The following is an 18,325-nucleotide window of genomic DNA, read 5'->3' as shown; positions in this document are numbered from 1 at the left end:
GATGCATTCTTCGGTAAAATACAGGTTTGTGTACATTTTATTTTATCTATAAAATCGTTACTGTGCTGTATATCGTTCAATTTTATGCAGAGCAACATACAGGCGCGAGGTGTGAATCACCTTTAACGAGTATGGCGGTCTTTTTGCGTGATGGAAAAGCTTATACTTTGGATGTTACAACATGTCCTCTGAGCTGTTTATTGTTTGTTTATTGGCAGGTTATGGAGTCACAGCATGTTTCGGCTATGAGTGAAACACAGGGCGGCGGTCGGTTAGAAGTTCCCCGCCGAACACGACTCCAGCTCGGGCACGAGAACCAGCGCCGTTACGGTGGAAACAGAATAACAGAGGCTGGTCGATTACAAGTGAATTACTTCTGTTTAATGTTTAATTTTTCTTCTAATGTTTGTTAAACGAGTTTAAATATAGGCAACATGTATAGCCTATTAAAAACGATATAAACAATGCTGTAAATGATAAATAAAGGAAAATAAAGTTATTATTAAAACTTTAGAGGATTTAAGTTAATCTGTAAACATAATTTAATTAAGTAAACAATAAGCTAGTAATATAGTAAAAAATTAATAAACCCATTAGCTGGGTTAAATAAACAACCCAATTTGCTGGGTAAATTTAACCCAAGATGGGTTCTGTCCTATATTTACCCAGCCCTTGGGTTAATAACAACCCAAATTGGGTTGTTTTTAACCCAGTGTTTTTTTTTTAGAGTGTAGCCAATACCGATAAGCTGATAATTATTTTCATGTTACGGCTGTTAAACAAAAAAATAACCAATATTAAATTTTTATTTTGTCAAAATAATTTAAGAAAAAAAATCAATCATTTAAAAAGCTATAAGCAAATTCAGACGTCACAGCATTTTAATGTACAGTATGTAAAATGGATAATCAGTGTTCCTGCTACATTAATTCTGCCGTGGCAGGCTGCCACACCAAAAATTATCCCCACCACAGCTGCAGCTTCTCAGTGACGTCACAGTGATGCCACTCACATCATTCACAGTCGGGTTATTTATAGCCGAGGAGACAGTAACAGTCTCAAACAGAAATGTATTAGGGCTGCAATGACGCGTTGACTAAATCGATTATGTAAAAAAATTATGTATTCGATTTGCATGGAATGCGTCGACACATCCCACTGTTTATGTTAATCCCTAATCCTCTGACGTTTCACACAAAACAAGACTCACTGGAGCAGATGCTAATGGCTAGTATGCTTGATATGGTTGCATTCATACAGGATTTTGTTTTTTACGACCATGACACCACAGTCTATAACCGAACTAACACCTGCACAAGCACACCTTTTCAGGACTCGCATTCTCGACAAACCCGCCGCCCGTGCTGAACACGTCATATAATGTGAGAGCCACACTGATCTGTATAATCATGAGGGGTTTCATTTATCCACGGAGACGGAGAAATGATTCGTGTTCATCCATAGATCCCCCGGAGCTGCCATGGGTGCGAACTGCCAGTCTCAATCGAACTGTCTATACTCGTGGTTACAAAGCATTTGAAGTCATTGTTGGTTGGTTAAAATATATGATGGATAAACTTGTGCGTTTTCTGTGGACACAGCTTCACACACCTGAAGCTCGCACACATACACACACACAGGCACGTTTCAGATAGCGTTAATGCTTCCTGATTCCTTTTCGCATCTCCTTGCGTTTTGAACAGACACATACACATACTGTAAAATTATGTCAAAATACCCATCTCAACAATTATTCAGGTAAATGCAGTCGGTTATACCTTAACTCGGCGAAAACAGCTGAGAAAGAAATCGGATGTGTTGCATTTGTTACGTCCTCCGGACATAAGTGTTTTTATTCTGATTGTTCAATGTGCAGAGATGTTCTATGCATTGTGCTGTTTCCCCGTCTCTCTCTCTCTTTTTCCCTTTCAGCAGTGTTGATTGGACGCAGCTGCAGCTGATTTACGTGGATGAGTGAGAGTGGTTAAAAGCTGAGAAGGAAGAGGAGAAGAGAGGAGCACTGAGCCCGAGCATTAGGAGCACTGAGCGCATTGTACGCATTGGGCGCGAGCAGAGCGGGGAGAGAGCGGCGTGCTGAGCTCTGTGGTGTTGGTCGTTGCCGTTACTGCCCACCGTCTCCTGCCCCAGACATTCAACACACCTGTGGTCTTGTGATAGGTGATGGGTTGCTGCCATTCTGAGTGAGAGTTTTTCGTTCCGGTGTTATTAATTTGTGTTTGTTTTCGAAGCCGTAGGGAGGAGGTTGCCATTTACTTTATGATCCCTTGTTATCTCCTGTTTATTGACAGCTAGGGAGTAAAGGGAGAGAGCTCAATTATCTTTATTTTAAATTACTTGTTCGGTATCCCCAACCCTAGACTGGGGAGAACGTAACACATTATATTGAATCTGTGCATCAGGTCTTAAAGGGACAGCAGCCCATAAATACCTGCTGCTGTACGTGTCATTAATCTTAATCAAATAACAAAACACAGCTTTAACAAAGATCTAATCTAGGGTAAACGCACCTATTAAGTTCACGTACCCATTAAGCCCACTTCCATTTTTAAAGATTTCATATTATTGTAAGGCGAGCTTAAAGGGTGCACTACTATGAAAATCACACAGCATCAATAAGTGTGACATCAATAAGAAAAAGAATAATTTCATAGATATTGTAAATAATAGTTGTTCATAATAAGATATGTATGAACTTAATACATTTATTTATTTTGCAAAATCTTGTCATTTTAATAAATATTACATGAAATTTATTAAAAACTGTTGCTGCTCCCATTAAGCTCAGTGTGCTATATTTAAGCTCTTCCACATTGAACGTCAATGTAAATACTTCATAAACAGACTGTAAATATAAACTGATGGTTGTCACTTTAAATTAAGTTAATCGATTTTCTATGGATTCTGTCAACTCAAGTCTACAGACTGGCTCTGACCTTTGGCAGCTAGCAATCAACTTCTCCAGACTGTAAATCGGTGGAAAATCGGGGCAAAAATCGTGTAGTGTATTCCAGCCTTAAGAGACTATAGATAAGTTGACATCCTTTTAATAAGAGGCTTCATAATTAGGCTAGTTTTTGTGTTCATTCCCATGAATGAAATGTTTTATTGGTTTGTTTTATTTGATTTTTGAATGTGTTACTTCGCTGAATGCAGACTAGTATAGATGTTGCAATGTGCTTAAATGACACTTCATTATGAATATATAACTGATCAAACTGAACGCCTTGTTGCTTGATTTAAGTGTTCTGTTTTTTTGTGATTGACTTTGTACCTTAAAAAAATATTTTTCAATTATTCTTTAAAAAGGTTGTTTAAAATAAACAAGAATTTTTAATAAAACATGATGTGAGCTTAATGGGAACAGGGGTGTGCTTAAAGGGTAAAAAAATGTACCCATTAAGCACAGCCAGACTTTTTGCATTTAATGATGTATATCTTAATTGAAATTCTTTTGTCATTTAAAATAAAATAAAATATTTTTTGTGAGTGATTAACATTTTATCTTAACATAACTTTTTGTACTAAAAACCAATATCTTGTGCACTGAAAAAGTCTCAATGTAGATTTCGGTGAGCTTAATAGGTACGTTTACCTTATATATAATACATACAGTGAACACTATGCAGTGTTTTTTTTGCACTTAATTATTACATTTCTGTACCTGAATACTACTAAGACATTATTTTATTTGTAACTTTGTTAGGCCTATATTGTATTTATCTATGCTTGTCATTTAAAACCTCAAAAAAGTCAAATGTTCTTAGTCAGGTTGCCTGCTCTTTGCAAATAAATATCTTCCGAAACTTGTTTTGACAGAGATGGTTGGTTATTAAAATTTTTCAGTTCCTCGGAAAGTGGCCTGTGTGTGACTGCGCCTGATTCTTGGGTGGGGAGGTTTAACCACCAGGGGGAAGGGGGCATGATCCATGGGAAATTACCCATGGGCGACACCCCATCCCCCTGTGGAAATAGGCCTGCCACCACAGCTGGAAAAATTCTAGAGGAAACACTGGATAATCATTTTGAGATTGTTGGTAACATTTTACAACTGGGTTACTGCAGGATTTTTAAGCTCAAATTTAAAGGGGTCATATGACGCTATTTCAATTTTTCCCTTCTCTTTGGAGTGTTACAAGCTCTTGTTGCATAAAGAAGAAGGTATTCGGTCAATCACAACGCACTGGATAGCTGGCTAATCAGAGCACACCTCGCTTTTCAGACCGATTAGTTTTGTAAAAATCGACGCGTTTCAGAAAGGCGGGGCATAGAGGAGAAACAATAACGTACAGTATGTGGAAAATAATGTGGTTTTTTTTTTACTTTAAACCGCATAAACACATTTCATTACACCAAATACACAAAATAATGTTCTTTTTAGCAGCATCATATGACCCCTTTAAAAAAAATACTAAATGAATAAGGAAATCTTTCAAATCAGCTGATAATGATATGGTACTGATATGGTGATAGAGATCAAAACCCAAACTGTTCTCAGATTCCCAAGATACAATCAAAACGCTACAATCAAAAGTCAAATAAATATTCTAAATTGTCTGGGCTGTGGTATCACAATTAATTTCACAAATCAATACAAGGTTGAATAATAAAATAACTGAATAAAATGCAACATAAAAAGTAACTGTTTAAAAGTTAATAAATACACAACTGAAACCTCCATTAATATTTGAGAGCAATAAAAAGGCTTCTCTCCAAACACACTAGCATTGTTAACTCTTCAAAAACACTAAAGCAGACACTGTAAAGTCTGTCTGAGGTAGATGTGGAGGATTATTTGTATGAACAATGAGTGTGATTATTCTGTGGTTTTATTATTTCTATCTTGCTCAATCTGAAACTGTGCTAAAAGCTCGACTCATCTGCTTTCCTGGCAATATTTGTTGTGAAAATTCACAAGGTCGCAACTTTTGGTTACAAATTACCAACACTGGGAAACATGACTTCATTCCATCGAAGCCAAGGAATTCCTAGTAAGAATTCAGCTGAAGTCTCAAATGATTTTTGAAGGTTGTGTCCTCGGTGTGGTGCTGAGGTAAGCTTTCTGTGCATTCCTGTCCTGATTTACCGCAAAGCCGATCTTTACCATTAGATGTGGTTTCAATTTCTTTGTAATTTTCACCTTGTTAAGCCTGGAGATATGGCAGTAGGAACGTATTTATTGTAACCCAAACCCAAAGTGCAAAAAATTGTCAAGGTAAGACATGCGGAATTTGTGAAATATGTTTCCGTGGCTGTGGACTGTATGAAGAGGATTCATTCAATGATGGGAAAACAGTCCCTCTGTGTTTCACAGCCCATAGAAATGTAACATGATAGGTTTGTTAGCAAGTGTTTATTTTGGGCAAAGCAATAAATGTAACCCTCAATCCTACGGCATAAAAAGTACAATTACAAGCTGCCACAAGCAACGTTCAATGGACAATAGCAGTAAAGGAACCGGCATTTAACAGTGAGGGGAACTTGTGTGTCTGTGTCTGTGTGTGTGTGTGTGTTTAAACTTTGAACCACAAGAATTGGATGCATTTTACCGTTTTTCCACTCCAACTGTTACTCGTCTTTTTTGAATACGCTTTGCATAGTTTTTCCTACAGTCAGAGACGGTTTTAAATGCACCGCAAAAACGCACATGCACACATAAAAAAGCAATCATTAAGACCTACACTTCTCAGTGTACCGTGAGAGGACTCCCAACTTTATCAGGAGAGCATATTTGGCTATATTGAATACTTAGTGTGACCTAATTTCATTATTTCTGTGGAGAAATGAAGTTAGGCAATGCAGCTTTGTGCAAAACAGTCTCGCCGCTGGATTTTTCTGGTTCTCACTGAGCCTCAGACAGTGGAGTTTAAATCTGAGAGTGGTCCTGGCTTACCTGCAGTAGCCTGTTCCATTGTGGAAAGTGGCACAGGAAGCATTGTTCACACAGGGCTTCACGGGGTCCACACACTGCAGAGCTGTGAAGAAACATGAACACATCAGATCATGACTGGCTCAGTTAAGATCACATCAAGTGCTGTGCAAAGAACCGATAACAGTACAAATTCTAAATTAATACAATTTAATAATTATATAGCTGTGCCAGTGTTTATTCTCACCTATTAAAATCACTTCAACTCAAATTAATATTTCGGGTTAATTTATGTACAGGTTAATTCGGGATAATTTATTATATGCACTACTGTTCAAAAGTTCGGGGTCACTAAGATTTTTTATTAATGAAATTAATAAGAAATTAATGCTTTGAGATTGAGCAATAAATTGATCTCTGTCAAGAAATTCTGTGTCAAATAAATGCTCTTCAAAGAATCCTGTGGAAAATGTATCACAGTTTTCACAAAAATAAGTTTTCAACATTGACAATATAATAAATGTTTCTTGAGCACCAAATTAGCATATTATAATGACTTCTGAAGGATCATGATGTGACACTGAAGACTGGAGTAATGGCTACTGAAAATTAAATTTGCCATCACGTGAATACAGTTAATCTTAAATATATTAAAATAGAACACATTTATTTTAAAATTGTAAAATTCTTTTACCATATTACTATTTTTACTGAATTTTGGTCAAATAAATGCAGCCTCTGTGAGACTTCTTTCAAAAACATAAAAAAATATTTTGACCCCAAGCTTTTGAACAGTAATGTACCACTTTTTCCTTTTTTTTTTTTTTTTTTTAAAGATTTTTTTTTGGCGTTTTTGCCTTTTATTGATAGAATAGTAGTGAGACAGGAAGCAAAGTGGGAGAGAGAGTGGGGATGGGCTCGGGAAAGGTCCGCAAGCCGGGACTCGAACACGGGACGCCCGAAGACCAATGGCGCTACATGTTATCCCATAACGCGCTGCCCACGAGGCTATCGGTGACGTAATGTACACTTTTTATTTATAAGTTCACATGTTCATCTAATAATTGAAAAAGGTAAAGGCAAACAGACTGGTGGGGTAAACATAAATAAAGCTGGAGTTAAGGAGATGTAATAGGAGTAATGTCTTTGTATTGTGATTGAGTTCAAGTTCAAGTTCAGTTTATTTCTAGAGCATGTTTAAGCATGGAACAAGGTCAACCAAAGTGCTTCACAACAAAAAATAAAATGCAACAAAGATAGAAAAAAACAGCAGACAAGAATAAATCCATACAAAAACCAAACATTGCTATACATTAAAAGCCAAAGAGAAGAGATTAGTTTTAAGATAGGACTTGAACAGATAAAGTGGAAGCCATTCTAATGTGAACTGGTAAGTTGTTCCAAAGGGTGGGACCAGCCACTTCAAAAGCTCTAGATACCCTGGTCTTAAAGCGGGTTCTTGGGATCCGGAGGAGAAATTTGCCCTCCGATCTTAATCCCCTCGTCGGCGTGTAGGAGTGGAGTAAATCAGACAAATAAGGAGGAGCTAGATTGTTTAGTGATTTGTAGACAAGTAGCAAGACTTTAAACTCAATTCGATAATGAACTGGCAGCCAATGCAATGTTTTCAGGAGAGGAGTAACATGATCAAACTTTTTACATCCCTTCAGGAGTCTAGCTGATGCATTTTGGACTACTTATAACCGAGAGATTTGGGCCTTTGATATACCAAAATAAAGGGAGTTGCAGTAATCCAGCAGAGACGTAATAAAGGCATGGATAGCAACCTCTAGAGAACTTTCAGAGAGAAATGACTTGATTTTAGCGAGAGAACAAAGATGGAAGAAGCTAGAACCTACAACGGCACTAACTTGTTTATCAAATTTCAAGCAGTTCTCAAACTCCACACCCAGATTCCGAACTTTGGGAGAAATTAAGGATCTCAAGGTTTAGTTGATTACTTGCCCTATGTTCAGAGGGGCCGAAGATGTGATAACTTCTGTTTTGTCTGTGTTCAAAAAGAGAACATTTTTGGAGAGCCAAGATTTAACATCATCAAGGCATGCTGTTAGACTATCAATGGCACACTTTGTATTCTTAGTCATAGACAAAGCTACATTAAGTAGTCTCCCAAACTTTTGTTCAGAACTCCATCTTTAATTTGTAGTAGAAAAAGTGGCCCGTTTAGTACTTTTGAAGTGTAGCATAAAAAGCATAATAAGAGTTTAACCTATAAACTGGGCCAAAAAATTGTTTAATATTACAAGCTTTGAACACTGGCCTAATCAGACTGATATGAAAATTAACTCTCGCCAAACACGGAATTTTCCGGGTTTCATGAGACAGCGCTTCCCTGCCAAACACGGAATTTCCGCATTCTCGCTGTTACACGTTCGGGGGCACTATTACGCATCGCCTGAATGAGTCTAGAATGTGCCAATCAAAAACACATGTGAGGAAGACAATCTCGTATGGATGCAGATGCATTTGAAAAACAATGTGATCATCAACAATAAACAGCATATAAATAAAAACTGCCTAATGTGACCGAGTGAAATGTCGATCCAGGAAGTGGCAAAGGACTGTGCAAGCTTTGGAGGTGCTGACAGATGCGATCTACTGCATCTTTGCTTTGATCATCCTACTGAATATGATCCAGATGTAGTATTTGATAAAAACGTGATTTTCTCTGCTTTTTGCTCAAAATGTTGCTTTTTTTTATAAAACATACCTACATTCAAGTGTTGATAAAAAAGAATGCTTGAAGCTAGAATAAAACAGATTTTTTTTGTTTAAAAATAGAGGCTCTGTTCTTTATTTTGATGTATTGCATGTTCAGATATTCATAAAACAAAATATTTTTGGGGCCATGAAATTTTAGTTAAAATCATCAAAAATGCTGGCGTGGTTGGCAACTTTTTTTTCAAAAACGCTGGCGGGGAAAGTGTTAAAAACAATGCTAAATATGGCTGATACCAAAATGATCACAGATTTAATACTGCATTTCTAATTCACACAATCAGGCAAACTAGTTTAGTACTTTAGTAAGTGAAACCTGCTTCACATTGTCAGGATGTTACACAGAATACTCGCAAAATTCTTCTGACGACACAAAGCAAAGGAAAAAAGCTGCTGTAGATTGTAACCACACCACTCCCTCTGATACAAACACTACAGAGAGTGGAGTTGTTGGGGGAAAGAAGTGAGAGACAAAGTGGTAGAGCAACAAAGGTGAGGGAAAAAAACCTATAACCCTTTACAGTGACAATGTGCCAAATGCGTTCAAGATGGAAATTCCTAACTGATCAGATACTGTCACTCATTTCCTCTCAAAATACAGGAAGCATCTGGACACACGTCACAGCTCTGGACGTCACAATGAAGTATATGAACATCTGGCTGTATTATAACCAAGCAAATTCAATCCAACAAACTCATTTCAAAAGTGTATGGTTTAAATCAAATATTGTGTTTAGGAGTTTAAAACCTTTAAAAACTCTTGATTTATACATATTAGGCCAGTTTACCGACAAGTCAAGTGTATTTCTGCAAATAGAAGTGAGTCCTAGCCCACACTTCCCTTTAAGACACTGAGTGGCAGGTCATATGATTTCAAAGCAGCGCTGACACTAAGTAACACAGTACTTCAGTTCAAGACAGGAAGTGCATTGAGCGCCAATACAGACTTCCTGTACTTTGACCGGGCCTCAAAATATCCTTGTGTGCAAAAGTGCAGAGAAAGTGAGAGCAGCCTGGGCATGAAGCCAACAGCTAAAGACGGGGCTTTACATAAATGCCCCAAAGCTCTTTATCTTTGAGCCCGGCTACATTTCGTTAATAACACTTGGAAGTCTAACACTCAAAAACAGCATCTGAAAGTGAAATGACAAGTTTTGAGCACTGTGGAAAATGTTCAAGAGCATTGTGTGAAGTCTTAAACCTGGTTTTATTGATCATAAAACTCAGAGAAAAGACATGCTCATCACACCATATACCAAACATACCAGTGGCTCAACACACAGCTTTTAAAATGCATACACCAAAAACATGCTTTTGTTCACTCTGCAAACGTTCAATAGTAATACAAAAAGTATTCAACCCCTTGGAAGCTTTCATGATATAACAATGAATTACACAGGATTTAATTTGGCTTTTTGTCACTTAACAGAGAAATCTCATTGTCAATGTGAAGTTACTAAACACAAAATAAACAATAATTTGCATAAATCAGGGGTCAGCAACCTACGGCTCTTTCATCCCTCCACGGTGGCTCCCTGTAGCATGGGCATAGAATATGTGGGGGACGTGTTCCCCCGACTTTTAATAAAACCAAAACTCTTCCCCTGCACTTTTTTCAGGCAAGTGTGTTCACGTAGACATTTTCAAGGGCCAGTGTGAATAAATCTAGATTTAATTTTTTTTTTAAAAGAGTCAAGATAGTCACATCGTTTTGGATATGTTTTATTCGTATCCAAAATGATGTGTACATTACGGAGCGTTCAACACTCTCATGCAGTGTGTTTCATTCATACTCGAAGCCGGAGGGCGCTCCCTAATATGGACAAAGGCATCCAGCTATCGCAGTAGCTAAGCTGAATAACAAGCATAAACCATAACTGATGAAACGTGAAGACAATAAACGACTGCAACAATATATGGTTTGTGTGTGTTTTTCCAAGTTTTACCCAGGTAATAAATAAAGTATATGAATGATACAGTGCTAACTTACATAGCATTTATTACAGTACAGAAGCTATAAAATATATTTCCTGCCTTATTCTGTGATAAAAATGGAAAAAAGTGTTTGTAGTATATAAACCAATCATAATCATAAAATTGTCATTAGGAAAATATATATCAAAAATATTATAGAATACAAATTATTGGTTATTGTCCAGCAGTGTATTTTATTTCTTAGCCAATTAAAAGTTTTTTTGTCAATTAGACAAACATACATAAATGATAATAATTAATATTATTAGGGTTGCAGACCCCTGGCATAAGTATTCTGGTATTGAGTTGGTATTTAATATCTGACCACTGCAATTTCCCACATTCACTCTTTTGCAGAACACAAAAGATGATATTTAACAAAATAAGAATTTAGCCTAATTGTTTTTGTCTCCACAATGAAAATCAATGGGGTCCAAAAAACTAGACCTTTAGCTTCTACTTGAACTCATTCTCATTGTAAAATAAAACTTCTCCATAGGGATGTGCGATATCATGATTTTTGATCGTGGATGATTAAAATGTCGCCACAAATTGCTTTTGAAAAAAACATCATAGTATCATGTTACAGCGAACATGCTATCAGTTGCATTTCTGGCGCCTCCGTGTCAATACTCTGTACAACGCGACATACATTCACATCAAATGGCATTAACTCAGCGGTAGAGTTACACTCACGGGAAACTGCAATTATTTGCAATCAAAAAAGTACATTATGTGCATGTACTTTAAAGGCTTGCCGGTTAAACATTTCATTTGGCTGTACTGCTCAAACAACTTCTAAATTCCCCTTTGCTGCCTTTTCCCGAGGGCGGGGTTTATCTGGGTTTGTGATGTCACGAACCCGGGAAGTAACTTCTTGTAGTCCCTACCAGCCGTTTTTGTAGGCATTAAACTGCCAGAATTTTAAAGACGATATCTCCGTTTGCATTGAACTTTTAGCTTCGTAACTTTGCAGATATTGTTTATGTTCAAACAGCAACATTACACACTAAGGTTAAAAAAGTGAAATCGCAATGAACCACCCCTTTAAATCTCTACATTAAAAATTAAAATGATAATAAAGATAATAATAAAATCACAAACTCAGTGTTAACCAACAGGTAAGAGTAATGATCTGCAGGAACACACGTTCACTTTGATCACAGTCACGTCTACTGTCATTTCTTTATCCTGTAAAAGGCGGTTATGAAGTGTCTGATATTTATATTCAGACAATTACATGCTGTTATCCCTTTACAGTTCCTACTCTCATAAAATATGTGCACTGCATGTTGACTTAAACCAACAACAGATATTTCAGCACAACGAATGTTTTTGCGCTGAGTAGTAATGTCTCCCTCTGTCCGTGTTCTGTCTGTCCGCCGAGCTCATTCAGTAAAGAATTAAACTGAACACAGACTGTCGGGGCGGGCCTTTATGCAAAAATGGAAATGCTTGCGTGAATTTGTGACATTTACAGATAAGGATATGAATGTAAACTGAAAGTTTTTGCGCATCTGTCAAACCACCCAACAGGACAAGCCATTACGCTAATGCATTAGCTTAAATCTTAAAATAAAGAATTCTCATGTTTTGGGCAGCTTGGATCACGTTCTTCTCCCGCAGCATCTCATTCTGTTTCCTCCACTATTTTTAGATACATTTTGTCCATGAAAATGTGTAATTCAGTGCTGTAATTTGACGCGACCGCCTAAAGTTGGATGTGCACTGTGGGCAGACCCGACTAATCGATAATGAGAATCGTTGTCGATGATTTACATTATCGATAATAATCGATTTTATCGATTAGTTGTTGCAGCCCTAGTTCAAATTACTCACGGTTCGATTTGGTTCACGGTTTTAGGGTCACGGATCGGTTCGTATGTGCCATGTTCAGGGAAAAAAGGACTATGGTCAAATAAAAATAAATAAAATAATAACAAATAATCAGACTACAAGCAACAGCACAAATAAATACAACAGAGTAGGGCTGAACGATTAATTGCATTTGCGATAATATCGCGATATGAAAAAATTCGATTTCTCAATCGCAGAGGCTGCGATTACACGTGACACGGGAATTACCTAAAGTAGTGTGGTAAAGCAACAGATTTGTTTTTATATTTCTGCAATCTACTTTAGTTTGTGTCATTTGTTACTGACTTTCATATTAATGTTTACATCAGGCTTATTTGTCAGTGGTTTATGTTGTCATAATTATTACATGCTAACAAGGTTGGAAGTTCAACAAATCAGTCAATATACTACTGTGATCGTAGTTGTTAAATAAAAATGTCATTCATATCAATTCATGCATCACCTAATTTCATCGTAACATGTAGGCCTGGCCTACAGAAAAGAACATTTATGTTTAATCTATCTAATAGTGTGTTGGTCATACTATACAATGATGTATAGCTTGTCTTTGTTGAATACAGAACATAAAGAGCTTTAAAAAATAATTGCATGTTAAATCGCAATCTTGGTCAAAAAAAAAATCGCAATTAGATTATTTTCCAAAATCGTTCAGCCCTAATAAAATAAACAGTGTTTTTCAGATGTTTAACAGTATTTTTTAGCACAGAGATTTTAAAGTAAACAAATGTAAAATAACAGTGCATATTTCACTGTATAAACTAAAGACCAATTCTTGTTGAAGTTACAAAAGCTATTCAATCAAGAAGTGAGTGATTTCCTTGTATTTTGTTGTTTAATATTAAAAACACAGACAGCAGGAATAGACTGCTGTTCCTTTAAGACATAATTCACACATCCAGTACACCAGTGATTCTCAAACTTTTTACAGCGGCGTACCCCCTGGGGCATATAACATTCTTCTGCGTACCCCCTCTCTTCCACTTAGACCGCAGTTACTCCTTTTCTATTAAAAGACAATATTTGCCTCCTTAAATTGATTTACAGGTGCATTTTTTTTACCTTTATAGAAAGATTTTCTATCCTTATTAATTGTATCTTATGTCATGTTTTATGTCATATTCTTAACATTCCATTAAGTGTATTATTAATATAATAAATAAAGCAATAAATGATGGCAAATCGAAGTGATAGCCTACTTGTAGACTTAAAAATAAAACCATCAATAGGTGGCGGCAAGTCACTGTATTAATGAGCCAGGCATCGCGTCATTCATTCATTCATTCATTCATAATGCAAAATGCTGTAGTTATGAATGGGTTATTAATCACTGACTCTCTGAATCGTTCAAAGCCGCAGATTCGTTCACTAACTAAACACCACTTGCTTGGAGACGCACACCAGATGATACAGATTTCATTGGAACTATTATTATTTTGTTGCAAATTATTATGTCGACTGTTCAAATCGACACATTTCAGAAAGGCAGGGCATAGAGGAGCAACAATAATGTACATTATGTGGAAAATAACATGTTTTTTAACCTTAAACCACATAAACACATTGCATTACACCAAATACACAACAATGTTCTTTTTAGCACCATCATATGACCCCTTTAATTTTAGTAGAGAGTAGAGTCTTAACTCAATCAGTCTGAATATTTAAATTTTACACTATAAAAATGAGATTACAATTTTTTACAGATTTTACTGTTTTTGTTCATGAAAATAAATTTTCATCCACATTCCAATTCAAAATAGGGTAAACATACCTATTAAGCTCACATACCCATTAAGCACACTTCCATATTTGAGCTCAGATTATAAAAAGACAAAATAATGTATTATCATACTTGATGTCTTAACCAAGTGATGTGTTTATTACTACATACCTCCTGTAATTTCAAATCAATCAGATCATTGCATACTGAGATATGAGTCTCCATGTGTTCACATTGTCTGGCGGCCATTTTAAAAGCTGTCTGAAAACTTTCACCAAAAGAGGAGCCCTTTAAATGTGCATTTTTTAGACGTTTGAGCCTTTATTTTGGGTAAGTTTTACTACTTACTGTAAAATTAAGAGATTAATGTTTAGACTTTTGCATATTATAACCTGGAACTTGGATGTGGGAAATAATTACAGTTATGCTGCGTTCAAGTTCTCCTGGGACGTTCGTACTTAGGAGTTGACAAGTCGTAATTACGGCGTCAGGTGCGTTCAAGTCAGTTTAGTCGGCACAAGATGGCGGTGTACCTTCTTTTAATAAATTACAAGAAAATACAACAGGGGCTGCATTTTTTTACTTGGATTTCAGCTGCGTAACAAGAACATGACCAATTTAAGTTTATAGGACAACTAAACTATCAATTTAAACAAAAATTTACCGTCAACTACAGACGTTGCATCCATCGATTCCGCCATGTTTCTCATTGACACGCCCCCAACTCGGAAACTCGGGGCTTAAAGAAAGGTTAAGTCATATTCATGAAAAAAATTAGTTTGCGATGTCCTAAGAGTAATGTTGTAGTGATATCCTAATATCTTTTCAATGTTTAGGGGTAACGTACTCCCTCATGACTGGTGTCAGTGCTATAAAGTGAAGCATCAGCTTCAGTTTTTCCCCCTGTCGTTTATCACAGTGTTTACCCCTCACTGCCCTTGCGCCATAGCTCGTGACCGGAAGAGAAGATGAGTCGTTTTGAGGGGGAGGGGAGGTTAACGTTTTTGATTAAAGATTACGAGGGCACATGAATTTTAAAAAAATAATGAAGTGCACGGATAAATTATTTATAATAAACACTACAGTATTCCATTAAAAAATAAGAATTTTCAATTTTGATTTCATGGTGACTTTAACTCCCGAGCCACTGCACAAAGGTAACCAATAAATCAGTGCAAATAGTTTTAATAAAGTTCAAATAGTTTCCACATCTTTTAGGCTACGTTTACACTAATGTGTTTTTGTTTAAAAAAACGCATAGTTCAGACAGAATCATAATTTCTATTGATTTTCCACTGTTTTACTGATGAGCAGCTGCTTCCAGCACTGTCCGTCTGTGTTTTCTCTTCCTTGATCGCTGTTCTGACTCAGAGGAAGCTCATTTGCTGCTCAAATGTCAATCATATTACGTGTTTATAACCCGCCCTGTCTCCAATGACAAACGTCCATTACACTTCCGCATTCGGTTCTGCACATAAGAAACCCAGAAAAACTTTCCTACGGATGAAACATGAAGCTAATAAACACACAATTACGACAGTATATGATTTGTATGTGATTTTCATGAGATTCTGCCTATTTTCATAACAATATAGGATGCTTACATGTGAAAAGCTAAGCAGTAGATTAGCCCGATATAAAATGCTACAAATAACATATTTCAGCAACATTAAATGACCAAAAGACACATTAGATCGCGATTGGAAGTTATTACAAACACTCAATGGTGGTTTTCGGTCGTGTAGTGTGGACGGAGATCTTTTACGCAGTGGAAACACCAGTATGAAAAGGAACACTTTCATTTTAAAAAGCTGTTTTAAAACAAAAACGTACTAGTGTAAACGTAGCCTTACATCTACGGGGGGTCAGACGCTTTTACACTAAGGATGTATCGATTACCGGTTTGACGATAAATCATGATAAAATTCCCCACGGTTAGTATTACCGTTTCATCTTTTACAAACAAAAAGTCATTTTATTTGTTGTTTGTTGATTTTTAAATATAAAACTTGAAGTGGTTTATGTGTCTGTACTTTTTTTAACATCTCCAGCACATTTTAACAATACCGTGATAACACTGATAACCGTGATAATTTTGGTCACTAAAATCGTGATAAGAAATTTTCATACCGTTACATCCCTATTTTACACACTACAGCCTCACGTGTAAGTCACGTCTCTGAGCATCGGTCGGCATAAACTAGTAGGTGTGTTCGACTTGACACGGCGCTGCACAAACTGATCGGTGTTTGACATCAAAGTACCGCGAGAGCAGACTGCTCCATAAGCTTTCAAATCGCTCATGTGGTACTTTGATGTCAAACACTGATTGGTCTGCGCAGCACCGCGCCAAATTGAACACAACTAACGTTAGTGTTTTTCCTTGATTAATCCCTTAGGTATCGAAATTTGGTACAGAACGACAAGACATTTTTCGATACTCGATAGTATCGAGGCAATTCGGTCGGTGCCTAAAAAGCATCAAACTCGATACCCAGCCCTAGTTGCTGTTATCATTGTTTTTGACCCATGTTATCTTTTATTCTAAAAGATAAGCTTATATGACACCAAATTTTAGATGCCAATTAAATTTTACAATTCTCGATTCCAATTTCGATACCACAGCAAAAACTACTAGCCTAACAAATATAAATGTCAAAAATTATTAAAGACAAGTGAACAGTCAGTAAATAAGAACAAATGAACAAATTACAAGCAATAACACAATTGAATATATAACAAAGATACAAATGAAATTATGCTTTTGGAAAAACAGCAGATGGGCTGAATGAGATGCAAATTCACTCTCTGACAGCAGGTTGCGCTTATGGAACAGCAGTGATACAGTGTTTCCTTGGTTACCGCTGCAAACAAAGCAGTATTGCTACTATGCATTGTGAACAGTGATCTTGCTCTGCCTGCTACAGTATTTTCTCCTCTTTTGTCCGTCTTCAGCGTCTCTGGCCTCTGTTAACAGCCATTTACACACTTTGTAATATTTCCACCCAAATTACATTTTGGAAAATGATTGCAGTGCAGTTTATGTGCAGAGTCCGGAACGGAGATCGGTTTAAATAAAACAAAAAATGGCCAGTCGACCGGTGTATTGGTACTCTACTGTATAAATTAAATATAAATTAAACATTGTTAAAGCTACAAAGTTACTAGCCAAGACGGATATTTTGACGTATTTTTTTATGTATTTGTCTGTTCAAGCGCAAGAATGCGCACTGAACACACAGAACACAGTACTGAATGTAACTGAATGTTAGCAAGGCTTAAAAACACCTGCAAACACCTGCAGAGTTGCTTAGTGTCTTTTTATCTTTATGGAGCATGGCAGGGATCAACGCTAAGGATTTTTTCTACTGGCCCAGTGGTTCAAATTTTTACTTGCCCTGCCAACATTTTCACTGGCCCTGCCACAAAAAATAAAATACTTGCTGTTATCATTGTTTTTTGATCTGTTATCTTGTATTCTAATAAATAAGCTTATATGACACCAATATTTTAGATACCAATTAAATTTTGTAATTCTCTATTTAAATTTCGATACCACAGCAAAAATCACTAGCCAAAAATAAACATAAATATAAAGTTTAAACATTAAAGACAAGTGACAGCCAGTAAATAAGAACAAATATATAACATATTACAAGTAATAGCACAATTAAATATAGGCCTGTAGCACAAAAATAGAAATGAAATGATGCTTTAGGTTATGTTTGTAGATGTTCAGGTACAGAAATTGAAAAATCACATATAAAATAACATTTGCATATTCTTCACTCTGTGTTGCACCTTGATTTTTTCATAGCCATTTGAAATTAGAGGCAACCACTGCATTTTGCGTTTCCTTGGTTACAGCTGTAAACACAGCAGCGCTGCGCGTATTAACCATTAACACTAATTTAAATGCATCATACGGAGACAAAATGAAAGGAATACGCCATTTCTGAAAACAGTCAGTTCCGTTCCCCTCAGAAACACATTCATATAAAATTCAATATTTGGATTTTCTTCCTATATTTCGCACATCGTTAACAGTGATCTTGTTCTGCCTGCTACAGTATTATCTCCTCTTTGTGTCTGTCTTCAGCATCTCTGGCCTCTGTTAACGCCCGTTT

At 36.5% G+C, this 18,325-nt stretch overlaps 1 protein-coding gene across 1 annotated transcript in view; it reads right to left on the bottom strand.

Moving 5' to 3' along the window:
* LOC107750854 (neurogenic locus notch homolog protein 2-like) overlaps window positions 1-18,325 on the bottom strand; it is a 66,146-nt gene that overhangs the window by 34,706 nt on the left and 13,115 nt on the right. The window contains exon 2 of the mRNA XM_016566406.1: window positions 5,912-5,993. Within this exon, the coding sequence (XP_016421892.1) occupies window positions 5,912-5,993 (82 nt within the window). The remainder of the gene's footprint in view (window positions 1-5,911; window positions 5,994-18,325) is intronic.

Source organism: Sinocyclocheilus rhinocerous, unplaced genomic scaffold, assembly GCF_001515625.1.
Source record: "Sinocyclocheilus rhinocerous isolate Xijiao unplaced genomic scaffold, SAMN03320098_v1.1 scaffold2267, whole genome shotgun sequence".
In the NCBI taxonomy this organism is placed as follows: Eukaryota; Metazoa; Chordata; class Actinopteri; order Cypriniformes; family Cyprinidae; genus Sinocyclocheilus; species Sinocyclocheilus rhinocerous.
The sequence above is the reverse complement of the archived record's forward strand: the minus strand, read 5'-3'. Positions and strand labels throughout refer to the sequence as shown.